General features: G+C 40.0%; 1 protein-coding gene across 4 annotated transcripts in view; it reads left to right on the top strand.

The window, feature by feature from the left end:
* Nucleotides 1-13342, top strand: part of ENTREP2 (endosomal transmembrane epsin interactor 2) — a 1647307-nt gene that overhangs the window by 1519434 nt on the left and 114531 nt on the right. For all 4 annotated transcript variants that reach the window (XM_069765839.1, XM_069765840.1, XM_069765842.1 and 1 more), the window contains one exon: nucleotides 1821-1896. In XM_069765839.1, coding sequence (XP_069621940.1) covers nucleotides 1821-1896 — 76 coding nt within the window. The remainder of the gene's footprint in view (nucleotides 1-1820; nucleotides 1897-13342) is intronic.

Here is a 13342-nt window from a genome sequence, read left to right as displayed (position 1 = left end):
TACTCCATGCTATACACGCAATGTATGGTGCGCAAACACGTTCCACGTAGTGTATGTTACAAGCATACTCCATTCTAATCACATGCTCAGTTTATCACACACATGCCATGTTACACACAAGATCTGTTATCCACACTCCTTGTTACACCCAATGTAGTTTACACACATACACACCCACCATTCTACGCATACTCATTGTATGTTACACAGACTCCATGTTTTACAGACACACACACTGTATGTACCACACATTCTGCATGTTACACACACTGTACCTCATATACACTCCATGCTACACCCATACACTGTATGTTACACACACTGGATGTCATACACACACTGCATATTGCACTGATGCAGACTGGATGTTAAAAAAAACCCTGACTTCCTTCTAGACACATTGGCACTGTATTTTACAGACATACACACAGCGTATGTTAGAAAACATGCTCCATGTTCATGTTAGAAACACAGACTCCATTCTACGCACAAATAAACACTCGCATGCACAAATACACACAATGTAGAGGACATACCAGGCTATCTTCTCCTCTCTAGTTTCTGTAAACTTCAGCAGGACAGGGTTGAGGGACCTTTGGTCATGTGACATTGCCAGGACAATGATAAGCCTGCCTACTTCACAGCAAGAATTTTGTATAGTATATTTGTGGAGATACCAAATGACAGTACAAATGTCTGCATTTAGGATATTTATAAGCAAATGATAAAAACACTTATGTCAATTGTAATGTTTTATGCAGAAAATAACCATGTCAGGTCGATGGTGACACTATTCTGAAATAAAAACACACTACAATTTGCCATTGATATAAACCAGCTGCCACCTGTCTTTTTACTCAAATAATTCCTTTCATTTCACAGTGATATGTCTAAGGGGTAACCTTTCTCTTTGTGGAGAGTGACAAGACAAGCCTGACATGTCAGAGTGAGGAGACTTATAAGCCATACATGCAACTTTGGGAAATTAAATATGCAAATTGTCTGTTCAGAGAGGAAGAGGACAAGAACCCTAGTGCCACTAATTAGAAGCAGCAATCCTAAAATTCAATACTGACTCTTTAATGAGCCTTGCAATATGACTTAGGAAAAAAGCCAAACCACAATCTCAATTTGCAGACGTAGTGTTTTGGGGTGTTGCCCCTCATCAGTGGAAAGTATGAGATATGATTTGGCTTAGGGTAACGTTGATTTACCAGAGGAGCAGCATGGTTTATAAGTCTTCTCATTCTGACATGCCGGGCTTGGCTTGTCACTCTCCACAGGGAGAAATGTTACCTCTTAGACCCCATTCCAGAGCGTATCACCGAGCCAAATCAGATTCCTTACTTTGTACTGATGAGAAGCAACACCCTGAAACACTGTGTCTACAAATTGATATTCTGGTTTAGCTTTTATCCTATGTCATACTGCAAGGCTCATTAAAGAGTCAATATTTACTTTTAGGATTGCTGCCTCCAATATTTGGCGCTAGAATTCTAGTCCTCTTCCTTTCTGAAAGGACAACTTGCACAGTCCTATGTCAAAAGTTTTACGTAGACCTGGCATTGACTAAAGCTTCTATAGGCAGAGATTGCTATTACTAGAAACAAATAGAAACTGAATATGATACTTTTAGAATGAACAATGAATCAAATACCTCTTAATTAAAATGCAAATAGATTGATAAAACGCACTCATAGCTAATAGGAACCCAAATGTACAGTAGTTATTCAGACTGAAATGCAACTTTATTAATATAAATGTCTTATATACAGTAGATACAAATGAGTAAAGTGATGTTATATCCTGTGTTGCTGCAGGGGACCAGTATAGACCAGCAGGTGACAGAATCCAGTGTTGGGGATCGGAACACGACAGCTGGTTTCAGCACACAAGGTTGGTAAAAATTAAATTTTGAACTGATTTACAGAATATTGCTCTTTAGGCTGAAATCACACCAGTGTATGACAACCGATGCAAGAGCATCGACTGTGATATGACCCTTGGCTCCAGTTCTGCTGTGAGCATGAGCCGAGTGACATGCTACTGTGCTCCGAGTCTCTAGCATGAAAGAATAGCAGGCACAGGTGTGGAGAAGACTCCATTGCCTGTGTTAGCGTACAGTCATGGACAAAAATTTTGAGAATGAGACAAATATTAATTTTTCCAAAGTCTACTGCTTCATTTTTTCTAATGGCAATTTGCATATATTCCTGAATGTCAGAGTGATCAGCTTAACAGCAATTACTGTACTTGCAAAGTCAATATTTGCCCAGAAAATGAACTTCAACCCCCAAAACACATTTCAACATCATTGCAGTCCTGCCTTAAAAGGAGCAGCTAACATCGTTTTAGTGATTGATCCATTAACACAGGTGTGGGTGTTGATGAGGACAGGGCTGGCGATCAATCAGTCATGATTAAGTAAGAATGACATCACTGAACACTTTAAAAGGAGGCTGGTGCTTGGTAGCATTGTTTCTCTTCAGTTAACCATGGTTATCTCTAAAGAAACATGTGCAGCCATCATTGCACTGCACAAAAATGGCCTAACAGGGAAGAGTATCGCAGCTACAAAGATTGCACCTCAGTCAACAATCTATCGCATCATCAAGAACTTCAAGGAGAGAGCTTCCATTGTTGTCAAAATGGCTCCAGGGCGCCCAAGAAAGACCAGCAAGCGCCAGGACCGTATCTTAAAACTGTTTCAGCTGCGGGATCGGACTACCAGCAGTGCCGAGCTTGCTCAGGAAATGCAGCAGGCTGGTGTGAGTGCTTCTGCACGCACTGTGAGGCGGAGCCTCTTTGAGCAAGGCCTGGTTTCAAGAAGGACATCAAAGAAGCCACTTCTCTCCAGAAAAAACATCAGGGACCGACTGATATTCTGCAAAAGGTACAGGGAGTGGACTGCTGAGGTCTGGGGCAAAGTCATTTTCTCTGATGAATCCCCTTTTTGATTATTTGAGACATCTGGAAAACAGCTTATTCGGAGAAGAAGAGGTGAGCGCTCCCACCAGTCTTGTCTCATGACAACTGTAAAGCATCCTGAAACCATTCATGTGTGGGGTTGCTTCTCAGCCAAGGGTATCGGCTCACTCACAGTCTTGCCTAAAAACACAGCCATGAATAAAGAATGGTACCAGAATGTCCTCCAAGAGCAACTTCTCCCAACCGTCCAAGAGCAGTTTGACGCCCAACAATGCCTTTTCCAGCATGATGGAGCACCTTGCCATAAAGCAAAGGTGATAACTAAATGGCTCATGGAACAAAACATAGAGATTTTGGGTCCATGGCCTGGAAACTCCCCAGATCTTAATCCCATTGAGAACTTGTGGTCAATCATCAAGAGACGGGTGGACAAACAAAAACCAACAAATTCTGGCAAAATGCAAGCATTGATTAGGCAAGAATGGACTGCTATCAGCCAGGATTTGGTCCAGAAGTTGATTGAGATCATGCCAGGGAGAATTGCAGAGGTCTTGAAGAAGAAGGGTCAACACTGCAAATATTGACTTGCTGCATTAACTCATTCTAACTATCAATATAACCTATTGGTACTCATAATATGATTGCAATTATATTTCTGTATGTGATATAAACATCAGACAAACACTAATAAAAACCAGAGGGCAGCAGATGATGTGAAAACATAATTTTGGTGTCATTCTCAAAAATTTTGGCCATGACTGTATATCAGACTGCTTTCGAGTGATATCCAACGGCAGTCTGATGTTTCACATGCAACCATAGACTTGTATGGGTGCGAGTGAGCCAAGTCTAGCTGTTAATCTCAGCATGCTACCATTGTTCTCTTATACCGAATTAGCATGTGAAAATAATTGCAAATGTGAGCTGCCCTATAGTATAAGACTGGGCCGAGTGCTATGCCATGTTTTATCGCATAGCACTCGGCCATGTTATATGCTGGTGTGACCCCGACCTAAGGTGTAACCAATTTTATTTTCCTTCATTACATCCAAATATATTTATGCGGCACCCCAGGGTCCTGGTCATCGCAGTGGTATTGCTTTCCTCTCGGGGAGAGTGATGCTACGTTTGGAGGCAAAGAAGGATAACTGCATCCAGGTATCACAAACATGCAACACATTCACACTCCAGGCCACCAGGGGGAGCTTCTGCTCCTATTTATTAGGTCACTCCCTGTATATATATATATATAACTGGTAGTCTGTAGGGAAAGTTAGTTCCAGACAGGAGTCAGTTCCTGACAGAGCTCCAGTCAGGAGTTCTGTTAGGGAGTTCCAGACCAGAGGCTGAGGAGGACAGAAGGTTAAAGGAGCTGTGCATGCCCTCACAGCTGTAGCTCCCAGAAAGAGACATTGAAAGACAGAATTGTATTGCAGCGAGCGTGAAGGAAGTAGAAGCAAAAAAGAGGATACCAGAAGGGAACCAGCCCCACTCAGGCTACCTCCTTCTGAGGCGCAAAATCCTGGTAGCCGGAACACTGAGGGAGTAAGGACCTCTACGCCTTATTTCAGAGACCGGCAGTACAGCTAGATGCAGGTTACCTGTCTGCACCTACACCCAGGAGGCATGGTGACACCTACGGAGCCGGGTTATCTAAGAGACCCTATAAAAAGGCTTAAGTCACCAGTCATACGGGTTTTGTCCTATCCTATACGGGGAACAGAGAGAGCGAAACATCGCATCTGTGAGACCCTTATGTGAAGCCATGGGCAGTAAGGGACTACACCACCGCAGCGCAAGGGAAGGCTACTGATTTCCACCTGGACAAGGGAACTCTGGACTTGCCTCCAAACCGGCTGGACTGTGATCTGGTGCTCTGGACTGTGGATGCCGAAGTCTTCAGTAAAGGTAAAGAGACTGCAACCTTGTGTCCTCGTTCTTCACTGAGCCATTCACCATTCACCATCTACATACTGGGAAGCCCTGGGGATACACTTCACCTGTGGGAAGGTATACCATCTAGCTGCCATAACATCACCCCAGCGGACCCCTTAAGGCAGCGTCGGTCACCTTGACCGAATACCACAGGTGGCGTCATGAACATAAACTTTATCCTTTTCAAGACCTTTCCCTTTACACGGATGTCCCAGGGCCACGGACCGGGTCAGCCACCGTGACATCCCCCTGTGAACCAAAGGACCTGGTACCGAGTACCCCACGGCCCTTGGGGGGGTGATCCATTTACATTCTAGTATACTGTAATTGTTACTTTTTGGCAGAAACCTAAATGACTTTCTGTACATAACATTCTAAAATATACAACTTCTGTCCCCCATACTTTCCTTTTTACATTACTGTGTTCGGAGAAGCGTCCATTAATCTCAGGATATGTATGGCGAGGCTTTTATAGTGTCTGAATGCCTCCAATGCGTTTGATGAACAATTCTCCTCAATGTTTTAGTTGCAAATATATAGTGGACCAAATAGGCATTGTTTTTAACTAATGCTTTTTAGCTTATTTGAACAAGTTTTTTCAAAGTTATTTTAATGCATGAAAACTATAATTATTAGTAAATGCTAAAATGTGACATATTAATGCTAATTATGCAATAATAACTATATGTCTACTATTTGGGAAATATTAAACAGATAAAATACACCTTTTTTTGTGTTGAGAGCATTATGATTTTAATGGAACAATAGGCAAGATGCCCTATATACAAAGCAATAAAAAAGCACTTCTATATAGCCCTGTTCATCTAAGGCCCCCTTCACACGTCAGTGTTTCCTTTCCAGTTGAAGAAAAGCAGACAGCTGGGGGCTGGTGTTAATATTTTGGGAATGTGCCAGTAGCCATAAAGAATCCCAGCTTATTAATAACAGCTGACTGCTGTTTTCTGCGTTTTTACTGGTTATTATTGGGAGGACGCCCCACAAAAAATGACTTGTGGTCCGCCTTATATTTATTAATGAACAAAGGCTAAACATACATTTTACATGTGGGTTGTTATTACTAGACTGGAATGGGGCCATGGATATTGGCCCCCATCCCAGACTAAGAACATCAGCCCTCCCAGAAACGGTGCATCCGTTATACGTGCCAGTTCTGCCACTTAGCCTCAGCTCTTCCAGCTTGCCCTGGTGCAGTGGCAAGTGAGGTAATAGTTTTAGGGTTGATCTCCGTTTTACATATGCTGACATCAAGCCCAGGGGTTAGTAATTGAGAGGTATCTATCAGACACCCCCATTACTAAATGCATAGTCAAATTTATTAAAGACATACATAGTGATTTCACTGAGGTCACTGCAGTTCATCTTCCTGGATTACAGTGAAGTGAGCTGAGAATGCAGCCCCAGTGACCTGTGGCAATCTTTATGTTGTCACCGCTATTCACTGATGCTGCACTCGCAGCAGCTCATTCTCTCGTGATTTTCTTCCTAGACAGTTGCATCTTGGCACCATCTGGGTTGAAAACCAATTATCACAGACATGAATTACGGTGTTGGACAGTATGTTGGACAGGTGAGGGATATTGTTTTTTATTTTAATTTTTTACAGGAGACCAGGGCTTCAATGGAATGGTCGTTAGGTGAATATAACTGTTTGTTATTTTTAAATAAATTTGGAAAATGGTGTGTATTTTTATTTCAAATGAAGAACTTTATTCTGGGTTTTTTTTTACTGACAATATGACTATGGGGAGGCTTGGCAGGTTGTCAAAAAATGGAAGAACCCCATGCTGTTTTTAAAATTATTTATTTAAGTAATTTAAAAAAAATGTTAACCAGCCATGATAAAGCCGTCAGCTGTATACACAATGATATATATAATGTATGTTAAATAATTACTTCCTCTGGATGTCATACAGAGTTTTCCAACATCTGCCTTAAAATATAGGTGTTATGCGTGGGCAATCACCGCTGGATGTCAGCATCAGCTGACAACTGGCACTCGATGCAGTATTTAGCAGGCAAACATGGTGATAAAGTCCCTTTTGCTCTCCAATCGACATCCCCATGACATTATCTCAAGAAGCTGATCATTGCCATGGTGACATGATGTCGTCATAATGATATCTGGGTCACCAGAGTTAAGGTACCTTCACACATAACGATTTTGTTAACGATATTGTTGCAACATCACGCTTTTTGTGATGTAGCAACGATCCCGCTAACGATCTCGTTATGTGTGACAGCGACCAACGATCAGGCCCCTGCTGGGAGATCGTTGGTCGCTGGGGAATGATCATGACCTTTTTTTTGGTCGCTGATCACTCGCTGTCATCGCTGGATCGGCGTGTGTGACGCCTATCCAGCGATGTGTTCACTGGTAACCAGGGTAAATATTGGGTTACTAAGAGCAGGGCCACGCTTAGTAACCCTATATTTACACTGGTTACCATTGTAAAAGTTAAAAAAAAACAGTACATACTCACATTCCGATGTCTGTCACGTCCCCCGCCGTCAGCTTCCCTGCACTGACTGTCAGCGCCGGCCGTAAAGCAGAGCACAGCGGTGGCGGCCCTGCGCTTAGTAACCCGATATTTACCCTGGTTACCCAGGGACTTCGGCATCATTGAAGACAGTTTCAACGATGCCGAAGTCTTTCCCCTGATCGTTGGTCGCTGGAGAGAGCTGTCCGTCTGACAGCTCCCCAGCAACCACACAACGACTTACCAACGATCACGGCCAGGTCGTATCGCTGGTCGCGATCGTTGGTAAGTCGTTTAGTGTAATGGTACCTTTAGCAAACTTGCTACAACCAGCTCAGAGCATGCTGTAGCAAGTTTGTCAGTGCAGTGCTGGAAGTTTGTAAAGCATAGCTCCTGCTTTGCTATTCTTTACCAGCAATCAGACTGCAAAAAGTGAAAGTTAAAATATATTGTAAGAATAAATAAAAAATTTTTTATGAAAAAAGGAAACAAAAAGTACACATATTTGGTATAGCCGAGTCTTTAACGACCCAACCAATTAAACTGTTCCACTAGTTAACCCCTTAAGCGAACACAGCGAAAAAAAATAAAATAAAAAGCAAGCCAAAAAAACAATGCTTAATCATCATACAAATGGTGGAATAAAATGCGATAAAAAGATGAATGTAAATAAAAATGATACCTCTGAAAACATCATCTCGTTACGCAGAAAACAAGCTGCCATAAAGCTCCATCAGACGAAAAATAAAAAAGTTCTAGATCTCAGATTAAAACGATGCAATAATATTTTTTTATTATTACATTACTCTGTTATTCTAATAGTATATTTTGCTATACATAGGCACTAAGAAAGCATTTGCACTACTAAAGCAGGATGGCACCATTGAAGCTCTAAAAAACTATAGGGAGAAAAATACTTTATCTAAAAAACTAATTAAAGCTGCCAAAAAGGAAACAGAGAAGCACATTGCTAAGGAGAGTAAAACTAATCCCAAACTGTTCTTCAACTATATCAATAGTAAAAGAATAAAAACTGAAAATGTAGGCCCCTTAAAAAATAGTGAGGAAAGAATGGTTGTAGATGACGAGGAAAAAGCTAACATATTAAACACCTTCTTCTCCACGGTATTCACGGTGGAAAATGAAATGCTAGGTGAAATCCCAAGAAACAATGAAAACCCTATATTAAGGGTCACCAATCTAACCCAAGAAGAGGTGCGAAACCGGCTAAATAAGATTAAAATAGATAAATCTCCGGGTCCGGATGGCATACACCCACGAGTACTAAGAGAACTAAGTAATGTAATAGATAAACCATTATTTCTTATTTTTAGTGACTCTATAGCGACAGGGTCTGTTCCGCAGGACTGGCGCATAGCAAATGTGGTGCCAATATTCAAAAAGGGCTCTAAAAGTGAACCTGGAAATTATAGGCCAGTAAGTCTAACCTCTATTGTTGGTAAAATATTTGAAGGGTTTCTGAGGGATGTTATTCTGGATTATCTCAATGAGAATAACTGTTTAACTCCATATCAGCATGGGTTTATGAGAAATCGCTCCTGTCAAACCAATCTAATCAGTTTTTATGAAGAGGTAAGCTATAGACTGGACCACGGTGAGTCATTGGACGTGGTATATCTCGATTTTTCCAAAGCGTTTGATACCGTGCCGCACAAGAGGTTGGTACACAAAATGAGAATGCTTGGTCTGGGGGAAAATGTGTGTAAATGGGTTAGTAACTGGCTTAGTGATAGAAAGCAGAGGGTGGTTATAAATGGTATAGTCTCTAACTGGGTCGCTGTGACCAGTGGGGTACCGCAGGGGTCAGTATTGGGACCTGTTCTCTTCAACATATTCATTAATGATCTGGTAGAAGGTTTACACAGTAAAATATCGATATTTGCAGATGATACAAAACTATGTAAAGCAGTTAATACAAGAGAAGATAGTATTCTGCTACAGATGGATCTGGATAAGTTGGAAACTTGGGCTGAAAGGTGGCAGATGAGGTTTAACAATGATAAATGTAAGGTTATACACATGGGAAGAGGGAATCAATATCACCATTACACACTGAACGGGAAACCACTGGGTAAATCTGACAGGGAGAAGGACTTGGGGATCCTAGTTAATGATAAACTTACCTGGAGCAGCCAGTGCCAGGCAGCAGCTGCCAAGGCAAACAGGATCATGGGGTGCATTAAAAGAGGTCTGGATACACATGATGAGAGCATTATACTGCCTCTGTACAAATCCCTAGTTAGACCGCACATGGAGTACTGTGTCCAGTTTTGGGCACCGGTGCTCAGGAAGGATATAATGGAACTAGAGAGAGTACAAAGGAGGGCAACAAAATTAATAAAGGGGATGGGAGAACTACAATACCCAGATAGATTAGCGAAATTAGGATTATTTAGTCTAGAAAAAAGACGACTGAGGGGCGATCTAATAACCATGTATAAGTATATAAGGGGACAATACAAATAGCTCGCTGAGGATCTGTTTATACCAAGGAAGGTGACGGGCACAAGGGGGCATTCTTTGCGTCTGGAGGAGAGAAGGTTTTTCCACCAACATAGAAGAGGATTCTTTACTGTTAGGGCAGTGAGAATCTGGAATTGCTTGCCTGAGGAGGTGGTGATGGCGAACTCAGTCGAGGGGTTCAAGAGAGGCCTGGATGTCTTCCTGGAGCAGAACAATATTGTATCATACAATTATTAGGTTCTGTAGAAGGACGTAGATCTGGGTATTTATTATGATGGAATATAGGCTGAACTGGATGGACAAATGTCTTTTTTCGGCCTTACTAACTATGTTACTATGTTACTATGTTACTTCAGTATTTTTAACATTTTATTTATATTGCCCTTATATTTGCAGCATTTATTATTAGTTTTGCTGTAGATTTCATGTGCTATTTTGCTCTTAGCAACCCTAGTTTATTTATTTATTTATCTCTAGGCATATTTTGTATTAAGCCATTTTCTCTTTTTCTATTGTGATATGATGATTGTTATTGCCACAAAAAGTATCCCCCTACTTTTTGTTTTATAAATTGATATTATGTCTATCCTTGTGCATGTTGATGGTCTAAATAAAGTACTCTTTAGTTTTGCGTTATTGCAAGCATCTCTTTATTTTGGGTTACTGGTACCAGATATACACCTGTTTCTTTCCCCACAATGGTGTTCATAGGAGACAGTGATTTTTGTTGTCTACAGCTTCTGTATAAAGCACAAGCGGTCAGACGATTGCAGCTTCAAGTCTCCTATGAAGACTAACGAATACACTGAAAAGTTAAAAATAAATAAAAAATAATATAAAAGATAAAATCACTATCACTCCCCTTTTCTCCCATTTAAAATTAAGAAATGGAAAAAAAAATACAAATATATGGTATCTCTAAATCTGTTACAGTCCAATTAATACAAATATAAAATTAACCCAATCAGAAAATGGTGTAACGAGAAAATAAATCAAAAGGCCAGAATCGCGTTTTTTCAGCTGCCACAACAGTGTACAAATAATGCAGAGAGGTGATCAAAGCATTGTATGCACACCTAAATGGTATAATTAAAAATGGCAGCTCGCTCCTAACAAAAACCCCTCAACACAGCTCCATCACCTGAAAAACTGAAAATGTTACGGCTCTTGGAAAAAAGCGACACCACAAATTTAGGTCATTTTTACAATATAATGAACGCTGAAAAAGAAAACAATTGCAGAATTGCACTTTTCGACTATTTCACAGCACTTGGAATTTTTCACCCACTTTCTTGTACATTACATTATAAAAAGGATGCTGTCTTTCAAAAGTGCAACTCATCCCACACAAAAAAAACAAGTACTCTTATGTTTATGTTGATGGAAAAATAAAAAAAAGTTATGATTTTTGAAGAAGGGGAGGAAAACATGAAAGAGCAAAAATGGAAAATCAATATCTTGATAAATGGGTAAAATTGCTAAGTAATTGTAAAAACAATGAACTTTGCAATTTACCACTTATTAAAAATCCACTCTGTTCTAATGAATGGGGGAGGGGGATTTTTTTGTTTTATTCTGCAATCTATGAGAAGTGACGGCTTCCTAGGCTAGGAGTGTGTGCTTGCAAGCTGTTTTCTAGGCAGCTCTAAAGTACTGCGATGAATCTGGCCAGATGGCTGGATCTGGTCAGCTCCGATGTCCCTGCGTTCCTCTGGCAAAGCTGCACAGGAGAACATACAGGTGACTCAGCCATGTCTCTGTCTCAAACCTTCAATGATCAGGAGCGCATTGTCTCTCGGCAAGCACAAACAGGAGGCAGGGGAGAGATGGGATCCTAAGCCAACCCCTTTAAATATTTAATAAAGACCGTTACTATGAAGAATGTGTGTGTCTATGATGTTCAGTCTATGGTATGCTATCAATGTCACCCAGTATATACAGCCAAAATGGAGTTTATTGGCATAAATATTAGAACAAGTTCCCTTGTGCCACATTAAGATTCTAAAACTTTGAATATCATTTGAAAACACAAGGATGGCACTATTTTAATTAAAACGAATATCTTTATTAAATGATCATAATGTACGTAGTATAATTGACAACATTATACCATTTGATGGGGTACCATCTTGTTAGTATATAGGTATAATAATCAATCTATGACAAAGTTTTAACTCATCCTTCCAGATTTAGTGCCATCTTGCACTGCCGTTCCAAACTTTGTTTATCATCTGAAGCAGTGACATCACTTTGACAGTGCTGCAGTCAATCAATTACCCGATCTATAAGTCACAAGGCACTGAAAAGAGAGATTGACTGCAGCATGACCAACATAATGTCAGCACTGCAAATGACCAAAAAGACCAGAGCAATGACGATAGGCAGCGAATAAACCCAGATGGGTAAATAAAAGCTTGTGTTTTTTCCTTGCCTGCCTCTTCCATTTGAGCAATAGCCTTTGAAAGGGGACAACCATTTCAAGTTATTTTTCACATAATCTTACTGTTGTTCCATTATTCAGTCTGTGATAAGGTGTTTCTTGGTAGTCTCTATGAAAGCGAAAAATATGACGCACAGGAATATTATTATTAACAGAGTTTCTCACCAAAACTGAAAAATAAGAGACTAGTAGGAAACCTTATAAAGCAATATAAAGTACTTCATAATTAAAAAAAAAAACCTGCTTCCCTGTCTGAAGACGCTAATGCAAAACGTGCAACAATGGGCACACAATTTTTTTTTCGGTACTATGAAGTACTTTATATGTATTTAGAAGGCTGCCTTCTACTTTACTATTTTTTTGTTTGGGTTTTGTGTGGAGTTATATTGATATTATTTCTATGCATCATACTTTTCATGTCATGGTCTAAGCATGGACTTTTTCCCTTTGTTGCACTTGCACTTTTATTGTGATCTAATTAATGACATACACTGGACATGTACTTCATTCATTTTCCTTCAACTTATAACTGTCTTTGCAATTGTACCTCTACTATGATGAATTTTTAATATTATTACACTATACTACTATACTTTATCCTGCATCATGTCGTTTTCCCCTGAATTTTATGTCTTTTCTCAGAATTCTTTAATCTAATCATGATTTAATAAAGGTTTTTCTATTATTTATACAGGTCCTTCTCAAAAAATTAGCATATAGTGTTAAATTTCATTACTTACCATAATGTAATGATTACAATTAAACTTTCATATATTATAGATTCATTATCCACCAACTGAAATTTGTCAGGTCTTTTATTGTTTTAATACTGATGATTTTGGCATACAACTCCTGATAACCCAAAAAACCTGTCTCAATAAATTAGCATATCAAGAAAAGGTTCTCTAAACGACCTATTACCCTAATCTTCTGAATCAACTAATTAACTCTAAACACATGCAAAAGATACCTGAGGCTTTTATAAACTCCCTGCCTGGTTCATTACTCAAAACCCCCATCATGGGTAAGACTAGCGACCTGACAGATGTCAAGAAGG

Source organism: Ranitomeya imitator, chromosome 4, assembly GCF_032444005.1.
Source record: "Ranitomeya imitator isolate aRanImi1 chromosome 4, aRanImi1.pri, whole genome shotgun sequence".
Taxonomy (NCBI): Eukaryota; Metazoa; Chordata; class Amphibia; order Anura; family Dendrobatidae; genus Ranitomeya; species Ranitomeya imitator.
Note: the sequence above shows the minus strand (reverse complement) of the source record. Positions and strands in the feature narration are given on the sequence as shown.